At 49.8% G+C, this 21,010-nt stretch overlaps 1 protein-coding gene across 4 annotated transcripts in view; it reads left to right on the top strand.

Annotated features, from left to right (window-relative positions):
* BAIAP2L2 (BAR/IMD domain containing adaptor protein 2 like 2) overlaps positions 1-21,010 on the top strand; it is a 29,959-nt gene that overhangs the window by 3,013 nt on the left and 5,936 nt on the right. For 2 of the 4 annotated variants that reach the window (XM_070790390.1, XM_019961796.2), the window contains exons 4-10: positions 76-137; positions 8,347-8,418; positions 8,643-8,759; positions 9,575-9,721; positions 19,963-20,115; positions 20,416-20,557; positions 20,720-20,945. In XM_070790390.1, coding sequence (XP_070646491.1) covers positions 76-137; positions 8,347-8,418; positions 8,643-8,759; positions 9,575-9,721; positions 19,963-20,115; positions 20,416-20,557; positions 20,720-20,945 — 919 coding nt within the window. Of the gene's footprint in view, positions 1-75; positions 138-8,346; positions 8,419-8,642; positions 8,760-9,574; positions 9,722-19,962; positions 20,116-20,412; positions 20,558-20,719; positions 20,946-21,010 lie in introns of all 4 variants that reach the window. The other 2 variants (XM_070790389.1, XM_070790391.1) reach the window with 1 other exon arrangement.

The following is a 21,010-nucleotide window of genomic DNA, read 5'->3' as shown; positions in this document are numbered from 1 at the left end:
GGCAGGCCCTTCTGGTGGGAAGCGGGGTGATGAGACAAGCCCCCCAACTGAGGCCGCTGCCCTCTGTGCCTCCAGGTGAGATCTTGGTGCAGATGTCCGACACTCAGCGGCACTTGAACTCTGACCTGGAGGTGGTGGTGAGTCTCAGATCCTGCGGCCCTGAGCGGTCAGTCGGGAGAGTGGGCGGCGTTCCGTGGAGGACAAGGGCCCAACCTCCACACCCTTTCTCAGAGAGGACTCTGGTAACATGACAACTGCGGCTGCCCTTGGGCGCACCTGCCAGGGCCAGGCTCTGCTGGGCACGTTCACCTGCACATCAACGACATGGGAGGCGGGTGCATTTCCATCTCCATTTCACAGAGGAGGAAACTGAGTCAGGAATCTAGTCATTCACCCAAGATTCCAGACTGAGTGGAGGAGCCAGGAAGAGAAAGGCCCAGGACCCCGCCCCTACCAGCCTCCCCAACCCCTCCCTCCACTCTCCCAGGGAGCAGCCAGTGATCTGACCTTATCACTCCCAGGAGAAAACATTTCCACACCCCCGCCACCCACAGAACTAAACTCAGCCACTTGGTAAGGGATTCCTGGCCCTGCTGATCCGGCAGCCTCCCTAGTACCCCAGTCACAGCCCAGACCCTCCAAAGAGCTGCCCTCTTGCACACATGGCCTGGTGTTCCCACCGCAGGCTGCTGTGACACTGTTCTCCAGCTGAGGACCCACTCACCCCGACCCTTGCCAGCCAGCACCATTGTCCCCTCCTCCAGGAAGTCTTTCCTGATACCCAGGCAAGTTCAGTCTCTCCTCCTCTGACTCCAACAGATGCTTCTATCTGTTCTTAGGCTTCCCTGATGGCTCAAGTAGTAAAGAATCTGCCTTCAAGGCAGGAGACGCAGGTTCCATCCCTGAGTCAGGAAGATCCGCTGGCGGAGGAAATGGCAACCCACTCCAGTATTCTTGCCTGGGAAATCCCATGGATAGAGGAGCCTGGCGGGCTACAGTCCATGGGGTTGCAAACAGTCAGACATGACTGAGCGAGAACACACACATGTCCGTTCTTAGCAAGTGGTGGTGAAGAAAACCAGCTCTGCGCCAGAGCACCTGGGTTCAAAGCCCAGCTCCGCTAGTTGCTGGCTTTGAGACCTTGGACAAGCTACTTAACCTCAGTGCCTCAGTTTATCTGTCTGTGAAATGGAGATAATCGAAACTGCCTTGTAGCATTCTTATGAGGATTAAGTATAAGTATAAATTACTGACCCTCGCACCTGTAGCCCTCTATGTACCTTAGCTATGATTAGAAGCAGAACTGATGCCCTGTCTTTACCCCTGCCAAGATTGGGAGTTGTGCCAGGACTGGGATGTGGTCTTCTCTGTGGCTCCAAGGCCTGGAATGGGGGCCTGCCACTGAGCAGAGCTTCGCTGCCTGGGAAGGAGAGAACAAGCTCTGAAAAGGGAGCAGAGGTGGGCCAGAGGGAGAGGAGAAGAGAGGGCCTTCCGGGGGCGCTCTGGGCTGACATGCGCAGAGCATGGCAGAGCATGGCATCGGCAGAAGAGAGCTGGGGACAGAGCTGGTGGAGAGGAGGGGTGGGCGGGGCTGGGTGTGAAGGGCCTTGGGAAGCTCAGAAGGAAATTTCAACTAACCGTGACCGCCTGGCTCCCAAACGTGTGCGTGGGAAAGCACTGGACGTCCGGGTGCAAGTTGGGGACACCATAAAATACTCACCAGTTTGGTAGCCATGGCGAAATGGGGAAGAGTTTCCCCAGTGGAAAACAAGCATCCACCTCCACTCGATAAAACCATATCCCTGGCCCATTTCCCCGGACACCTTGAGGCTTAGTGCTAAGCCTGTGTCATCTCCCGGGGCTTGGGTGGGGAGCTACAGGGCACAGGCCACCCTGGCAGCCTGTGATTTCCTCTCCTTGTGTCTGATGACTTGTCATGTCACTCGTGGCGCACCTGGGCTGGATAGAGACGAGTGTCATCCAGGCCCGCTCTGTAAAGAGAGCTGCCCTCTTTGGGTACTGGTGTCTCGGCTGTGACAACAGGGCAGGGCCCTTGGCCAGAGCCACACTGGGCCCAACACACCAGAGGCCATCTCCCCCTTGGGCTCATTCATTTGACAGCAATTCACCGCCCTATGCCAGGCACTGCAATGGGCACTGCGGGGGCGGGGGTGGGGGGAACAGCAGACAAAACCCCCTGCTCTCCCCAAGGGGGAGCCAGACAAAACCCAGGACAAATAAGTGAGCATATGTGTGATGGGTTAGATGCAAAATGCGCTATGGAGGACAAGAGAACAGGGAAGGGAGTAGAAAGTGTTGGAGGGATGTGATTTTTAACAGATATTCAAGACAACAGCACTAGAGAGGTGACATTGTGAAGAGACCTGAAGGAGGTAGGGAGTAAGCAGGGAGACAACTGCGGGAAGTGTTCTCGCAAAGGGGTCAGCACACAGGAAGGCTTGACTGGAGTGGAGGCATCGAGGGCCAGTGCAGAGATGACCCCTGGCTAACAGGGGCCAGGCCCTGTAGACCTTGTCGGGACTCTGGCTATGCCTCTGAGTGTGTTGAGCAAAGGAATAACAGGATCTGGGCTGTTTTTGGTTTTTTTTTTAACCAAACCTTTTTTTTTTATTATAAACTAAAATACAGGCACAGGACTTCCCTGGTAGTCCAGTGGTTAAGACTCTTTGCTTCCAATGCTGGGGGCACAGGCTTGATTCCTGATCAGGGAACTAAGATCCCACATGGCTTGTGGCCAAAAAATAACATACCGGCACAGAAAGTATCATGGAACAAATTCGAGCTCAGTGAATCATTATCAAGCAGACCGCCTTTGAAACTCCCATCCTGGTCAGGAACTTTGTCAGCCTCCCTAAAGCCCCTCCATGGGCCCCCATCAAACCACAGACCCTCTCTTCCTCCAAAAGTGACCACTGGTCTGACACTGCCTTGTGCTTCTCCATAACTGACCACCCAGTCCGATGTCCCCAGACAGTAGAACTTGTCTTGCTCTCTCTCTCTTTTAAAATATGTTCTTGAGTGTCTTTTAATCTAGTGGTTCCTCCGCCATTCCTTTCTTTCCTTACAATTTATCCATCGAAGGACTTGGGGCCTTTTGACTTGGTTTTCTGAGCATTCCTGGTGCAGCTCAGCTGTTCCTTTGTCCTCTGGATCCAGAGGATGGCTCAGACTCGGGTTCCATCCGTTTGGCATGCCTGGAGGGGATGAGTTTTACTCCTTTGCAATCATTATTTCATTGACATTGACAGTGTCCCCTCTTTGACCAGCAGAAGCCTCTTCAGTCTGGCACGTGAATTCTTTGGCATAACCCTCATGGTTCTGACAGTTTCCTCGCTATCTAGCCTGACATGATTGTTCTCATCTGGTACTTCTTCTGCTCTACAAATGGAATCAGTCATCTCTCCATGAAGCCCCTTTAAAAATGTTTCTGCTTTTAGTGCAAAGTGATATTGAAGACCATTATCTGCTTACTAGGGGTGTCCGTTGCTACTGGGTTCATCACTGTTCCTAGACTTTTTCAGTGGCCAATGCTATATATAAAACATATGTGTATATAGTAGATAGGATACATATGCCTAGATACATACACAGATGCATGCGTGCATAGATACATATATACATTTGTACAAACCACATATACACACACACACACACACACATATATATAAAGATAGAATTCTTCATAATTAATACTGTTACTTCCAATGCAGATTTAGCACCGGGTTTTTAGTTCACCTCTTCTCTATTCCACCGGTATCTCTTTTGTTCCACATCAAGAGTCCTGATACTCAGGAATTCCCTGGCAATCCATTGGTTAGGACTCCATGCTTTCATTGCTGAGGGTGTAGATTCAATCCCTGGTCAGAGAACTAACATCCTGCAAGCTGACAGTGTGCCCTCCCTCCAAAAGTCCTGATTCCCAAGCACACAGAAAAAGAAAGAAGAACATCCCACAGTTACCGTTTGCTATACCACATGCTACATAGACAGAACAGTCGCTGAATGATGAAACTAGTTCTACCACCACCAATATGATGCTGAAAACAGTTAAAGTCGGTTTTACATTTGGTCTCTGCAGCCTCCCCCCGCCACCACTTTCAAAGGCATGCTCTGGAGACATTGTGGGTTCTGTTCCAGACCACTGCAAAAAAGCAAATGCCACAATAAAGTGAGTCACATTTTTTGGTTTCCCAGTGCATATAAAAGTTATGTTTATACAACACTGTAGTCTATTAAGTGTGCAATAGTATTATGTAAAAAAAAAAAACCCAATGTACATACCTTAATTTAAAAGTACTTTGTTGCTAAAAATGTTAGCTGTCATCTGAGCCTTCAGCAAATCACAATTTTTTGTGAGAGTAACATCAAAGATCACTGATCATAGATCACCTTAACAGATTATGACAATAATAAAAATAGTTTGAACTATTGAGGGAATTGCTAACATGTGACACAGAGACATGCAGTGAGTAGATGCTATTGGAAATATGGTGCCAGTAGACTTGCTTGACATCAAGTTGCCATAAATCTTCAACATGTGAAAAGCGGAGTATCTGCAGCCGTGTTCCATCTACACCGTCAGAACCCAGAGCCACTGCACCACGCCCGCTCCCCCTTCACCTCATTGATCTTTGTTTGCAAGTAGCTATACTTTTAATATTCACCTCCAACCCCATGTCCATGTTTTGATTGTTGTTTTGGTCTTGTTCTCTGATTGTCCGCATGGGAAGGGCTCATGTGAACAATGTTCTGAGCTGTGACACCAAGATAACAGCTTGTTCTCCTTGTACTGGGGGAAGTCAGTTTTGCTGGATATAAAATCCTTGCCTCACGTTCCTTCCTTCTTTCCTCTTTCACTCACTCTCTTCCTCCTCCCCTTTCTTTCTTTCTCCTCCTTTTTTTCTCTTTCATCTTGAATGTTGCCATTGAAGAGTCTAATAATCTATATTCTCCATTGTAAATCATCTGCTCTTTTTGCCTTTGTTGTTCTTGTTCAGTCACTAAGTCGTGTCTGACTCTTTGCAAACCCATGACCTGCGGCCCACCAGGCATCCCTGTCTTCTACTATCTCCCGTAGTTTGCTCAAACTCACGTCCATTGAGTCACGAGTCATGAGTGATGCCATCCAACCATCTTTTTTGCCTTAGATGACCCCAACTTTTTTCTTTTTCTTCAAGCCTAGTTATTTTTCCAGAATATATCTTGATATTGGTCAGTCTGGGACAATATTCTTTGTTATGTGTTCTCTTTCAATATATAGTTTGATATCTTTTTTCTTTAATTACAGTTTTTTAGAAAACTTTTTGTTCTTTCTTTGCATTTCTTTCTCAGGGACTCTTATTATCTGTATGTTATGTTAATACCTTTGTAGCCTATCTTCAGTATTGGTCTCTTCCTCTTGGCTGAATGGAGCCCAAATAACGTATGGATAAGACTGGAATTTTGGGGAAGGTCTGGGCAGGGATATATATCTGGGAGTCGGCAGCCTGTGGACCGCATGAGCTCACCATGTAGACAGGGAAGGGAAAAGGCCCACAGCCTGAGCCCCAGGGCAACTCAACCTTCGGGGACCAGAGAGATGAGGGGGAATCAGAAAAAGATGGAGAAGAACAGTTAGGGGGCGATGCAAGGGAAACAAGGATGGGGGAGTGGGGTGGGCTGCAAGCTGAGGGAGGAAGGTGTCTCAGGAAGAGGGAGTGGTCAGCCGTGTCTGATGATGACGACAGGAGAAGTTGGGTGGGTCCTGAAAATCGATCGTGGGACTTAGTGATGTGGATGGAATCTTGGTGATTTTGACAACACTCTTGTTGGTGTCGTTGGTGGGGCCATGGCCTGAAGGAGGGTGTTCAAGAGCAAATGGAAGGAGTAAAGTTGTGGTCAGCCCACAGAGACAGTTCTTTGAAAGGGGTTTTGCCTGTATCGACGGATTCAGTTACTGGGCGGCCTCGACACATGGAACTCAGTGCGTGTTCGTGACAGCGGGTCTGCTCTCGTCTTCTGTACGGAGGAGCTCATGGGACCTGCTAATGGAGCGTGTCGCATGGGGAGGGGAGCAGGGGACCGCAGTCTCTGTAATGATTTGCTGGGAATTCTCAGCCTGTGCTGGAGTAGGCGACTTCCTTGTTTCAGAAGCACCTGCTTAATTATAGGCATCTCTCTGGTTCCCCAAGAGCAAGAGCTCAAAGGTCTCTTCAAGTATCACACTTCTTATTAGATCCATTTCTTTAAGAGCTTGATGATGACTTTCCATTAACCCAGTGGTGCCGGTGCCCTGTCTGACTGAGGCATCCTGGGTCTGTGTCCTCTACACTCTCGGTGATCACAGCCAAGCCCTGGTAATGGGAAGAATTGCAATCCACCTGTCCTGCCCTAACACTCATTTCTGTGGTGTGACTCAGTTCCTACGTGACTGGAAGCAGAAGGAGCCGTATCCTATGACATGGGAATGGCTTATTCAGAAGTGATGCCTCCTAAGTATTGAGCAGGGGAACAGGGCAAACAGAAATAAGAAGAAGGGGAAAGCCCCTAACTTGTCACTGCACTGACAGCAAGAGCCCTTTAAGCTGTACCTTAAGAACATTTTAAAGAGAGCTCGTGCCCCCAGGCCTCCCTGGGGAAAGCAGGGCTCTGAGCCTCCCAGACTCTGAGCTGGGAGCAGGTGTCGCCACCTCCCACATTCACCGTGGTGGCAGCCCCACCGCCTCCTGTATTGCCTCAGCATGCCAGCTCTGCAGGAACTAAGGTGTTGCCGGTGTGTCCTTTCTGTTGGTCTCGTGCATTTTTAATCTTTCCCATGGCCTTTGGTGTGGTTCAAGTTCATCCCTCCAGTACCATTCACTGTCTCCATTAGTGCTCTGGTTGCCAGGGTTTCGAGGGTCGGCCCCAACCCTGCATCTTCCATAAGCCCTGTTTATATATTGGGTGATTTTGCCAGATGTGGGAATTTTCAGGAACATACATCTTGTAGTTGAGCAGAAACCTTGACCTGGGATGTCCTACAGGTACAGATTGAAAGTCTCCCTTTCTTATTGCCTGGATCCAGCAAAAAAGGGCCCCTCTGGGGCAGAAACAGGGACTCAGAGCAGCTTGAAACACTCCCACCCCCAGCACACACACTGACAGCCTGTAAGGCCTGGCCAGCCCCAAGGAGGTCACACCCAAGCTCCCTTAAAGACCGGTTAACGAGGTTTCAGAAACAATTGTGGAAGAAACACTGAGAATTTTATAATTTGCTGGCCTTTCTGATTACCAGCATTCCTTTTCCTGAGGGACAGAGCTCCTACAGCATAGCCTGGGGCCCCTGGGGCAGCAGGCAGGACCCACCGAGGGTTCCTGAGCAGGGCTTCCTGAAGGAAAGGCTGGGAAGACAGAGAAGGCTGAGCAGAGGTGGAAGGGTCCCCCGAGGTGGCAGTGGTCAGTCTGAACCTGAGAGCAAAGGGGGCAGCTGAGAAGATTTAGGTGCAACGTCCCAACAACACTGAGTGACCCAGGGAGCGCTGATAGGGGACAAAGGGGAACATGCCAGCTGATCGCCAAGGCTCACAGAATTAACGTTCATTGGGTTCTAGAGCTGGACCCTAGCAAGCATCTGGCCAAAAGTTTCCCATTACAGATGGGGAAACAGAGGCCCAGAGAGGGACAGCAACTCATCCAAAGTTACAGAGCAAATTGAAGGAAGAACTAAAACTTCTAGAGTGAAGCTCTTCTGAGCCTGAGCCCAGTAGCCCTCCTGGTCCTCCTGGTTACCCGGGTGGTCGGCCACCTCCTTCCCACCTGCCGTGGGAAGCTGCCACTCCTGTGAACAGTTGTGACCACTTTTGCTGGGCCATGCCCAGCCCACGGTGCCAGGAATACAGAGATGGGACATACCTGGTTGCTGCTGCTCCCACAAATGGGGCTATGACCAGGGGCCCAGCAACAAATTCCATCCTACTGCTGGAGGAATGAAATTTGGTCATTACCAAAGAAGTTGTACACATTCTAGAAACAAAATGCAAGAGTAATGGATTCTGCCTAAGGAGTCAGGAAGGCCGCCCAGCAGAGGGGGTAGGGAAGTTGGTATTTGAAGATTGGTAGGCATAATCAAAGCACAGAGAAATGGAAAGTATCACACATTTATGGAGGGTGTGTTTCAAGCCAGGTACTGCACTAAATATTTTGTATGTCTAATTGTTTAATCCTGCATCCAGCCAGGTCTCTTGTTATACCCATTTCTCTGATGGTTGGTCAGGAGCCTGGTATGTCAGGAGCAGGGTGGGCAATGGAACACCGGGGCTGGGGGATGATTGGGTAGCCCTGATCAACCCCACCCTGCACTCCATACAGGTGCAGACATTCCATGGAGACCTCCTGCAGCACATGGAGAAGAACACCAAGCTGGACATGCAGTTCATCAAAGTGAGTCTGGCCACCCATCCTGGCCCTCCAGCCCATCTCCAGCAGGCCTGCCTTTCCCCATTTGACAGATGAGCACACTGAGGCCAGTGCTGGGCACTGACTGGCCCCAGGTTGTACACGTTCCCGGCTGAGCCCCCTGCCCCTGTCCAGTGCTCTGGCCCATAGGCCAGGTACCTTGAGCCCTTTAACATGGGGGTCTCCCTCCTCTCTCTACCCCACCCAAGGACAGCCGCCAGCACTACGAGATGGAGTACCGCCACCGAGCCGCCAACCTGGAGAAGAGCATGTCCCAGCTGTGGCGGATGGAGCGCAAGAGGGACAAGAACGCACGGGAGATGAAGGTGCAGGGGCTAGGGACGACCCCGGGCTTCTCAGGGATCCCCGACACCCACCCAAGCTCCCCCACCTAGCACCAGCCCTACTCCAGGGGTGTCATTTGCCCCACCCCGTGTGGTGAGCATAGCTGGAGGGGTCAGCCGGCCCCTGGCGGGCACCCCTGGTCACAGGGACACCATCAACACCGCTCCTCGCCTAGTCACTGTGTGGCCCTCCTCGCATTCCCTTGGCTTCCCCGCCTTCTCCTATTTCACTGGGAGAACCTGAGGTCCTCAGTCACGCCACCCCTAATCAGGGTGCAAAGGCGTAACCCACCAGCAGCCCCGGCACTCTCCCCGGCACGCACACCTCCTGCCCCCTGGCTAAGCCCAGCCCCTCCTCCCTAGGTCAGGGCCCCACACCTGGCCTCCATTTCCAAGACCTTATCTCCTCTCCTGCCTCCTTTACTAAGCTCATCTCTCTCCTCTTTGGAATCTTTCCTCCCAAGCAGGGGGTTATTAATCCATTAATTTGCATTTTCATTAAACCAACTTTCCTAGGCCTCACTTCTGGGCTTGGCCCTCTGCCGGGTTCTGGGGACAGAGTGGTGGCTCAGACACCAGCCCGACCTGGGAGAAGTGCCCTTGGGCTGGAGGGCAGGCAGAGCTGAGACTCACAGGAGAGGGCAGGCTCCGAAGTGAGAGTGGGGGCTGGGTGCCCAGGGGAGGCCTCCAGGAGGAGGTGGCTGGTTCACGAAGGAGAGGGAGGCTCAGACCGCTGGCACTCGGGGCTGGATGAGGGACCCATCCCTGGCCTCCAGCCAGAGTTCCCTTTCCCGCAGGAGAGTGTGAACCGGCTGCACGCGCAGATGCAGGCCTTCGTGTCTGAGAGTCAGCGGGCCGCTGAACTGGAGGAGAAGCGGCGCTACCGCTTCCTGGCCGAGAAGCACCTGCTGCTTTCCAACACCTTCCTGCAGTTTTTTGGCCGGGTGAGCTGGGGCTGGGGGACCATTAATGGAACCTTCTAGGGGCGGTGCTCTCCTTGAGCTGGCTGTGCACAGGAATTCCCCTCCCTCCCTCCCCATCCCCTTCTTTCCTTCCACTATGTAGATATTAGATATTTATTTTATTTATTTACTCTTTTTCTTTATTTGTATCATCAGATAGTCATTCATTTATTGTCTTTTTGTTTGTTTGCCACACTGCATGGTATGCAGAATCTTAGTTCCCCGACCAGGGATTGAACCTGTGCCCCCTGCATTGGAAGCTCAGAGTCTTAGCCACTGGGGCATCAGGGAAGTCCCGATTTCTTGTGGTCTTGTTTAGTTTCTCTTTCCATTTCCCTGTATTCTTCTTTAGTCTCCCAAATACTGCACCCTGGCTGCAAATTCGGGCAAGTGATTTCAGACCTGAGTCTTATTTTCTTATCTGGAAAAGAAGGGAAATAATTGCCCCTGCAGAAGGTTGGCACAAGGGTGGAGCTTGGCATAGGCAGGAGCCCAGTGGGATTAGGGCCTGCTGCCCCTGCTCTCTCCCCTCCAAAGATGAAAACAAAGGCTACCATTCAGGAGACCCGACTCCTTGCAGTCAGCTGCCCCCAGCAGCCAGCAGCCAACTCCTGCCTCTCCACCTCAGCGTCCCTACCTTGCCAGGCCCTCTCTGAGTCTCTGGTTCTGACCCAGGGGCCCTCTGGCGCTGAGCTGAGGTAGGAGCGTGAATGGATCCAGTGACTAATTTCCGCCGTGGCTGACAAGACTCTTCAGTTGTCACCACCACACCCAGCCCTCGACTCAGGGCTGAGCCTTCTCCCGTATCCCTCCTCTCACTGAGTGATCCTCCAGGGACGAGCTGCTGCTGCTTCCTCTCTTAAAAATATTTACTTATGTATTTATCTGGCTGCTCCAGGTCTTTGTTGGGGCCCACGGAATCTTTAGTTGTGGCGTGTGAACTCTTAGTCGCAGCATGTGAGATCTGTTAATAGCTCCCTGATCAAGGATTGCTTCCATCACCAGTGCATCCACCAGTGACTGGCGATGGAAGCAAGATCCGATGCTGTAAAGAGCAATATTGCATAGGAACCTGGAATGTTAGGTCCATGAATCAAGGCAAATTGGAAGTGGTCAAACAGGAGATGGCAAGTGTGAATGTCGACATTTTAGGAATCAGCCAACTGAAATGGACTGGAATGGGTGAATTTAACTCAGATGACCATTGTATCTATTACTGTGGGCAAGAATCCCTTAGAAGAAATGGAGTAGTCATCATAGTCAACAAGAGTCCAAAATGCAGTACTTGGATGCAGTCTCAAAAACAATAAAATGATCTGTTCATTTCCAAGGCAAACCATTTAATATCACGGCAATCCAAGTCTATGCCCCAAACAGTAACGCTGAAGAGCTGAAGTTGAACAGTTCTATGAAGACCTATAAGACCTTCTAGAACTAACAACCAAAAAAGTTCAAACTACCGCACAATTGCACTCATCTCACACGCTAGTAAAGTAATGCTCAAAATTCTCCAAGCCAGGCTTCAACAATATGTGAACTGTGAACTTCCAGATGCTCAACCTGGATTTAGAAAAGGCAGAGGAACCAGAGATCAAATTGCCGACATCTGCTGGATCATCAAAAATGCAAGAAAGTTCCAGAAAAACATCTATTTCTGCTTTATTGACTATGCCAAATCCTTTGACTGTGTGGATCACAATAAACTGTGGAAACTTCTGAAAGAGACGGGAATACCAGACCACTTGACCTGTCTCTTGAGAAACCTGTATGCAGGTCAGGAAGCAACAGTTAGAACTGGACAACAGACTGGTTTCAAATAGGAAAAGGAGTACGTCAAGGCTGTATATTGTCACCCTGCTTATTTAACTTCTATGCAGAGTACATCATGAGAAATGCTGGGCTGGAAGAAGCACAAGCTGGAATCAAGATTGCCGGGAGAAATCTCAATAACCTCAGATATGCAGATGACACCACCCTTATGGCAGAAAGTGAAGAGGAACTAAAAAGCCTCTTGATGAAAGTGAAAGAGAAGAGTGAAAAAGTTGGCTTAAAGCTCAACATTCAGAAAACTAAGATCATGGCACCTGGTCCCATCACTTCATGGCAAATAGATGAGAAAGCAGTTGAAATAGTGTTTTTTGGGCTCCAAAATCACTGCAGATGGTGACTGCAACCATGAAATTAAAAGACACTTGCTCTTTGGAAGGAAAGCTGTGACCAACTAGACAGCATATTAAAAGGAAGAGACATTACTTTGCCAAACAAAGATCTGTCTAGTCAAGGCTATGGGTTTTCCAGTAGTCACGTATGGATGTGAGAGTTGGACTATAAAGAAAGCTGGGCGCAGAAGAATTGATGCTTTTGATCTGTGGTGTTGGAGAAGACTCTTGAGAGTCCCTTGGACTGCAAGGAGATCCAAGCAGTCCATCCTAAAGGAAATCAGTCCTGAATTTTCATTGGAAGGACTGATGCTGAAGCTGAAGCTCCAATACTTTGGCCACCTGATGTGAAGAGCTGACTCATTTGAAAAGACCATGATGCTGAGAAAGATTGAAGGCGGGAGGAGAAGGGGATGACAGAGGATGAGATGGTTAGATGGCATCACCAACTCAATGGACATGAGTTTGAGTAAACTCCAGGAGTTGGTGATGGACAGGGAGGCCTGGCATGCTGCAGTTCATGGGGTTGCAAAGAGTCAGACATGACTGAGCGACCGAACTGAACTGATCAAGGATTGAACCTGGGCCCCCTACACTGGGAGTGCACAGTCTTAGCTACTGAACCACCAAGAAGTCCCTTCTTCCTTTCAACAGTTTTATTGAGATATAGTTCACACACCATGCACGTCACCCATTTAAAGTACATAGTTCAGTGGTGTAGTATATTCACAGACTTGTGCATCCATGCCACAAGGGTTTTTTGTTTAATGTTTATTTATTTGGCTGCATTGGGTCAGAGTTGTGGCATGTGGTATCTTTAAGCATTGGGAGTGCAGTCTTAGCCACTGGACCACCAGGGAAGTCCCATCACATTCAAGTTCAGAACATTTAATTACCCCTAAAAAAACCCCGGTGCCCCTTGCTGGTCATTTCCCAGTCCTCCCATTTCCTCTTGCCTTAAGCAACCGTCAGTCTACTTTCTGTCTCTATAGACTTACCACTTCTGGCCATTTCATGCTTTCCTGGTAGTCAGTTGGTAAAGAATCTGCCTGCACTGCTGGAGACCTGGGTTTGATTCCCAGGTTGGGAAGATCATATAAAAGGAATCATACAATATTTGGCCCCCTGTGACTGGCTTCTTTCACTAAGCATCATGGTTTTCAAGTTCATCGGTATTGGAGCATGCATCCATACACCATTCCAGTTTACTGCCAAATAGGATCCCATCATCTGGATATACCACGTTTACTTATCCATTCCACAGCTGATGGACACCTGGCTTGTTTCTGCCGTTTGGTTTTAAGAAGGATGCTGCGATGGGTATCCACGTACAAGTTTTTCTGTGGACGTGTGTTTTCATTTCTCATGGGTATATAGGAGTGGGGTTTCTGGGTCATATGGGAACTCTGTTTAATTTGAGGAACTTCCAGATTCTTTTACCATTTTACATTCCTACCAGCAGTTTATGAGGTTTCTAATTTCTCCACATCCTTGTGAACACTTGTTGGCACTTAAAAAAAAAAAAAAAGATTTATTTATTTATTTATTTTTGACTGCTCTGGGTCTTCGCTGCTGCAGGCTGGCTTTCTCTAGTAGCAGTGAGTGGGGGCTACTCCTCACTGCAGCACACGGCCTTCTCTTTGGGTGGTTTATCTTGTTGTGGAACATGGACGCTATGGTGTGTGGGATCTTCCCAGAGCAGGGAAACCTGTGTCCTACTGCATTGGCAGGCAGGTTCTTAACCACTGGGCCGCCAGGGAAGCTCCTGGGCTTTCTGATTACAGCCATCCTAGTGAGCGTGGAGTGGTGTCTCACTGTGGTTTTGATTTGCACTTCTCTGATGGCTGATGATGCAGAGTATCTTTCACGTACTTGTTCAGTTCAGTCGCTCAGTCATGTCTGACTCTTTGTGACCCCATGGACTGCAGCATGCCAGGTTTCCCTGTCCATCACCAACTCCCAGAGCTTGCTCAAACTCATGTCCATCAAGCTGGTGATGCCATCCAACCATCTCATCTTCTATCATCCCCTTCTCCTCCCTCCTTCAATCTTTCCCAGCATCAGGGTCTTTTCCAGTGAGTCAGCTCTTCACATCAGGTGGCCAAAGTATTGGAGCTTCAGCTTCAGCATCAGTCCTTCCAATGAAAATTCAGGACTGATTTCCTTTAGGATGGACTGGTTGGATCTCCTTGCAGTCCAAGGGACTCTCAAGAGTCTTCTCCAACACCACAGTTCAAAAGCATCAATTCTTCTGCACTCAGCTTTCTTTATAATCCAACTCTCACACCCATACATGACTACTGGAAAAATCATAGCTTTGACTAGATGGACCTTCGTTGGCAAAGTAATGTGTCTGCTTTTTAATATGCTGTCTAGGTTGGTCATAGCTTTTCTTCTAAAGAGCAAACGTCTTTTAATTTCATGGCTGCAGTCACCATCAGAAGTGATTTTGGAGCCCCCCCCTCCACACACACAAAATAAGGTCTGTCACTGTTTCCATTGTTTTCTCATCTATTTGCCATGAAGTGATGGGACCAGATGCCATGATCTTCATTTTTTTGGATGTTGAGTTTTAACCCAGCTTTTTTATTCTCTTTCACTTCATCATGAGGCTCTTTAGTTCTTCTCTGCTTTCTGCCATAAGGGTGGTGTCATCTGCTTATCTGAGGTTATTGATATTTCTACCTGCAATCTTGATTCTAGCTTGTGCTTCATCCAGCCTCGCATTTCTCGTGATGTACTCTGAATATAGGTTAAATAAGCAGGGTGACAGTATACAGCTTTGACATACTCCTTTCCCAATTTGGAACCAATCTGTTGTTCCATGTCCAGTTCTAACTGTTGCTTCTTTTTTTAAATTTTATTTTATTTAACTTTACAATATTGTATTGGTTTTGCCATATATCAAAATGAATCTGCCACAGGTATACATGTGTTCCCCGTCCTGAACCTTTCTCCCTCCTCCCTCCCCGTACCATTCCTCTGGGTCGTCCTAGGGCACCAGCCCCAAGCATCCAGTATCGTGCATCGAACCTGGACTGGCAACTCGTTTCATATATGATATTATACATATTTCAATGCCATTCTCCCAAATCATCCCACCCTCTCCCTCTCCCACAGAGTCCAAAAGACTGTTCTATACATCAGTGTCTCTTTTGCTGTCTCGTATACAGGGTTATTGTTACCATCTTTCTAAATTCCATATATATGCGTTAGTATACTGTATTGGTGTTTGTCCTTCTGGCTTACTTCACTCTGTATAATAGGCTCCAGTTTCATCCACCTCATTAGAACTGATTCCAATGTATTCTTTTTAATGGCTGAGTAATACTCCATTGTGTATATGTACCACAGCTTTCTTATCCATTCATCTGCTGATGGACATCTAGGTTGCCTCCATGACCTGGCTATTATAAACAGTGCTGTGATGAACATTGGGGTACACATGTCTCTTTCAATTCTGGTTTCCTCAGTGTGTATGCCCAGCAGTGGGATTGCTGGATCATAAGGCAGTTCTATTTCCAGTTTTTTAAGGAATCTCCACACTGTTCTCCAGAGTAGCTGTACTAGTTTGCATTCCCACCAACAGTGTAATAGGGTTCCCTTTTCTCCACACCCTCTCCAGCATTTATTGCTTGTAGACTTTTGGATCGCAGCCATTCTGACTGGCGTGAAATGGTACCTCAGAGTGGTTTTGGTTTGCATTTCTCTGATAATGAGTGATGTTGAGCATCTTTTCATGTGTAACTGTTGCTTCTTGACCTGCATACAGGTTTCTCAGGAGGCAGGTAAGGTGGTCTGGTTTTCCCATCTCTTGAAGAACTTTCCAGTTTGTTATGATATACACAGTCAAAGGCTTTGGCGTAATCAATAAAGCAGATGTCTTTCTGGAACTCTCTTGCTTTTTCAATGATCCAACCTACTTGTTGGCCATGTATATATCTTCTTTGGAAGGAAACTCCTCTTTCTGCCTGTATCCTGAACAGTTAACTCCAGCATTAAGAGGAGAAAGGCTGCTTCCTGCTGAGTGATCACCTCTCAGGAGGAAGCAGTTGATTAAATGAACCAGACTTCCCGTAGGTATGGGGGAATATGTAGCGTGTTTTCTGAGCCAGCTGGGCTTTAGGACATACAAGATCTAACTCCTAAGACAGTTAAATATAAATATGTACCTGCTAACTATTTCTATACGCAGAATGCACAAGATTTGAAAGAACTCTAAGTGCCAAAGCTCAAAAAGGTGTCTTTCTCTTCTGTCTCCAGTGATCAGCCCTTGCTTAGCCCAAGTCTAATCAATAACATGCCTTTATACCCTGGGTTTATCTCAGTTGTGCAAGTAGATCTCTAGGATAAGTACCTAGAAATGGGATTAGTGTGTCCAGGGATAGAAACATTGGCTATACCAATTTATATTTCCACCAGCAAGGGCGGAGATTCCCTATTTCCTTGACAACAGTGATCTTCACTAATCAGAAAGGTTAAAATGGTATCTTGGTGTAGTTTTACATTACACTTGTCTTATAAGTGAGGTTGACATCTTTTCATGTTTCAGAGCCATTTGATTTCCTTTACTGTGACAGGTCAGTATCTTTTCCTCCATTTTTCTTATGAATTTATAGGAACTCTTGATATGTTACTGAAAGTAGCCTTTCTTGGTGATGAGTTGCAAACATTTTCCCAATTTGTCATTGATCACTTGATTTTGCTTATTGTGAGTTTTGCCATGTTAAAAAAATATATATTTTTAGTTAGGTTTACCAGTCTTCTATAGTTTGGGGGAGTTGTCTCATACTTAGAATGGCTTTCGCTCTCCGTTACGATTTTTGAAATTCTCCCATGGTCTACTCTATGTTTCTTCCCAACCACCGACTAAGCTGCCTAAATGCAGGGCTGAGGGGAGCCAGTCAACTTGAGTCTTGTCCAGGCCAAGACTCTGAGACTCCCCTAGTACCCTGGCAGGTGCTCTCAGATTGGACAAAAACCCTTCTTTATGGTAAGCAAAATCGTATGCTCGTGCTTTGCTAACTGCCTCCAAAACAAGTGTGTACAAAGGCCTTTGGCATTTTGTCTTTCTGTTGTTTTGCTAATTAATTATGCAAGGCAAAGAGGGGGTGGACACCTAGTGACCAACTGGACTAGTTGCTCCTGTGACTTGAGCTCTGTTTTGCTGCCTGAGATCAGATTTTCAGCAACTGGGCCAGACTGAAGGGAACAATCATTGAAAAGTACAGTCACAGGAAGCTTCCTCAGGACAGACAAGTACAGGCCACTCCGTTGCTTACTAGATTCGAGACCTTGAGACAGTCATTAACTGCTCTGATCCTCAGCATCTTCTTTTGTAATAATGACACCTACCTCCCAGGCCATTGGAAGAATCTAGTAAGATAATGGAGGTAAAGCCTTTAACCCTGGGCCTGGCACAGAGTTGATGCTCAACAAAGGGAAGCTTGTTTTATACTTTTTCAAATTTGGCCATTCCAGGTCTTAGTTGCAGCACGTGGGATCTTTAGTTTTGGCAGGCGAACTCTCGGTTTGCGGTGTGCATGCTAAGTCGCTTCACTTATTTCTGACTCCACGACCCTATGGACTGTAAGCCCACCAGGCCCCTCGGTCCATGGGGTTCTCCAGACAAGAATACTGGAGTGTGTTGCCGTGCCCTCCTCCAGGGGTTTTTCCAGACCTAGGGATCAAACCCGTCTCTTACATCTCCTGCATTGGCAAGTGGGTTCTTTACCACTAGTGCCACCGGCAAAGCCCCTGGTTGCCACTGGCGGGATCTAGTTCCCTGACCAAAGTTGAACTCTGACCCCTTGCATTGGAAGCACAGAGTCTTAGCCACTGGACCACCAGGGAGGTCCTCAAAAAGAAGCTTTTTATTTTTCCTAAGGCGACAGTCCTGAACTTGGCCTTGAGGGAGCCAATGTTTGAATAGAAAATGGAGAGACATTTATAACTGGAGAGCAGGGTGTTCTGATTGTACCTAGGATGACCTGAGTGACCACACAGAGCGATCCAAGCCACTGAAAGAAGTTTTATTACATATCACACTTTCCAAGAGAAAGGGCCACGCCACGACATGCAGGGCCAAGTTGGGGTAGCACCAGGGTTTGGTTAAGAGGCAGAAGCAGCCAAGGGAAAGTATGGCTCAGAACCTTGATTATGGTTTCTGGGTGAAGGGATGGGCCAAGCAGGGTCGGCAGGTTTAGAACTAGATGATTCTAATGATTTCAGTGAGCTCTGGGCTATAGGAGTTGTCTCTAGTTGTCCAGTACCTGGCTTGGATGATTTAGGGCAGGGGAAATGCTGTCTCCGTGTGTGTTAGAAGGAGATAATTGAGGATGCAGGCTTTTTCGTTTCTTGGTTTGTTTTTGTTTTTTTTCACTGCACCACCCAGCACATGAGATTTTAGTTCCCGGACCAGGGATGTAACCAGCGCCCGCTGCAGTGGAAGTGTGGAGTCTTAACCACAGGGAAGTCCCAAGATATGGGGTTTTGATTGGTTGATGAAAAGTGTGCTCAAATTGTTTACTATCTCTAGGAATTATCTAGTCCTGTGGGAGAAGGCAATGACACCCCACTCCAGTACTCTTGCCTGGAAAATCCCATGGACGGAGGAGTCTGGTAGGCTGCAGTCCATGGGGTCTCTAGGAGTCGGACACTACTGAGCGACTTCACCTTCACTTTTCACTTTCATGCATTGGAGAAGGAAATGGCAACCCACTCCAGTGTTCTTGCCTGGAGAATCCCAGGGACCGGGGAGCCTGATGGGCTGCCATCTAGGGGTCGCACAGAGTCGGACGTGACTGAAGCGACTTAGCAGCAGCAGTAGCAGTGAGGTGCAGTCTTTTCAGAATTAGCAAGGCCCAGGATGTCAAAGCATTATCTGGCAACTCGCTCCAGTATCCTTGACTGGAAAATTCCATGGACAGATTGCCTGGCGCACTACAGTCCATGGGGTGGCAAAGAGTCAGACACGACTGAGTGACTGAGCACATACACACACACAGAGGATGTCAAAACATAAAATACAGAAAATTTAAAACATGATTAATAAGCACAGCAGGTCTAACATTTAAAGCCCTCCCCAATCCCACGTTTTTATGGACTATGTGGTCAGCTGCTGAGTTTCTTGTCCTTGAAGGTATCCAAACAGAATTAGATGCCCATGTATTGGGGATACTAGAAAAGGGATGCTTATTGGAAGAACTATTTGAAAGGCTTCTTCTAGACAACTACTCAAGCTGGCTTACACAAAAGTGTTTATTAGTCACTGGGAAGTTTGAGCCTTTCAGGTATAGTTGGATCCAGGAGTACACAAGCTGTCATCAGAAATTTGCCCCTCTCTGTTGCTTAGCCGAAGTTTCCTCTGCCTTCACCCTCTCTTGATATCTAGCAAACTCCATGAGGTGAGAGAATAAAATTTTCCAGATTATTCCAGGGCAAGTCCTGGGACTGGCTCTTTGGTCACAGTTTTTGGTAGGTGCCCATCCCTGACTCCATCTCTGTAGCCAGGAGGATGAAGTGAAAGTGAAGTCACTCAGTTGTGTCGGACTGTTTGCGACCCCATGGACTGCAGCCTACCAGGCTCCTCTGTCCACGGGATTTTCCAGGCAAGAATACTGGAGTAGGTTGCCATTTCCTTCTCCAGGAGATCTTCCCAACCCGGGGGTGGAACCTGGGTCTCCCGCATTGTAGGCAGACACTTTACCGTCTGAGCCACCAGGGAAGTCTTGGAGCAACCCAAGTGGTCAAACCTGTATTGTACCCCTACCCCGGTATCAGATCGAGGCGGAGCCCCACTCAAAGCACACAGACTGAGAGAGGGGCCAGGGGAGGCCCCTCCAGGAAAACTGAAGAGCCTTCGACAAAGGACCGGGAGGCCTGGACGGTGTGTGACCCCAAAGTGACCACAGCGACCTCTGGTTCCTTCCAGCTAGAAATTCCGGCCACCCTCAGCTTGCAGGGCCCGAGTTTCCAGGTCGAGGGTGCCACTTTTCGGTCCCCTGGGCAGTCTGGGGGCTGGCTGCTCAGACCTCGCTGACCCTCGCGTCCCCCCCTGGCCAGGCCCGGGGGATGCTCCAGAACCGCGTGCTGCTGTGGAAGGAGCAGTCGGAGGCCAGCCGCAGCCCATCGCGCGCCCACTCCCCGGGCCTGCTGGGCCCCGTGCTGGGGCCGCCCTACCCCTCGGGCCGCCTGACGCCCACCCGCCTGGACATGGTGAGGCCCTGGGCGCCCCCGCCGCCGCCGTTCGCGCCCCCGCCGCCCCCGGCACCCTCCGCGGGACCCTGGGGCCTGAGGCCCGCCGCCTGGAGCCTCCTCCCCCCGAGGGCGCCGGTCTACGCAGCGCCCCTCCGCCGCTCCTTCCGCCCCGGCGCGGCCTCCGCGCCCCCGTGGTGGCTCGGCCGGCGGCCCGAGAACCCCTACGCCGAGGCCTGGGACTGGGGGTGGGGGCTGGAATAGGGCGCCGCGCCCCGCCCCTCCCCGCCCCACCCTCCCCTGCCCGTCTACCCCTAGCAGCCCCAGAGGGCCCTGGGAGAGTTCGGCTCCCCCCGCAGCCGGCACGGCTCCGGCTCCTACGGCCCCGAGCCCGCCGAGGCGAGGTCCGCGTCCCAGCTGGAGCCAGACCACCGCCGGTCCCTGCCCCGGACGCCGTCCGCCTGTGAGTAGCCCCCGGAGCGCAGAGGGAGGGCCGGGGTCTCAGGCTGGGGACCTGGGGCCGGGAAGAGGAACCGAGGTTGCGCGGCAGCAGGAGGGATCGAGGGTAGACGCCAGGGAGGACTTCCCACCCACGTGGCGCGGCGCTCTCCCGCCCCTCCCTCAGCCTCGCTCTACAGCAGCAGCACCCAGCGCTCGCGCTCCAACTCCTTCGGCGAGCGCCCGGGCGGTGGGGGCGGCGGCGGCGGCGCCCGGAGAGTCCGCGCTCTGGTCTCACACTCGGAGGGCGCCAACCACACGCTGCTGCGCTTCTCGGCCGGAGACGTCGTCGAGGTGCTGGTGCCCGAAGCCCAGAACGGCTGGCTCTATGGCAAGCTGGAGGGCTCATCCTCGTGAGTGGGAGCCCCGGGGCGCAGGGTGGGTTGGAAGGAGGACTGGATGGCCTGGGTTCCAGCTC

Source organism: Bos indicus, chromosome 5 (genome assembly GCF_029378745.1).
Source record: "Bos indicus isolate NIAB-ARS_2022 breed Sahiwal x Tharparkar chromosome 5, NIAB-ARS_B.indTharparkar_mat_pri_1.0, whole genome shotgun sequence".
Taxonomy (NCBI): Eukaryota; Metazoa; Chordata; class Mammalia; order Artiodactyla; family Bovidae; genus Bos; species Bos indicus.
This window is presented reverse-complemented; position numbering and strand designations above follow the sequence as displayed.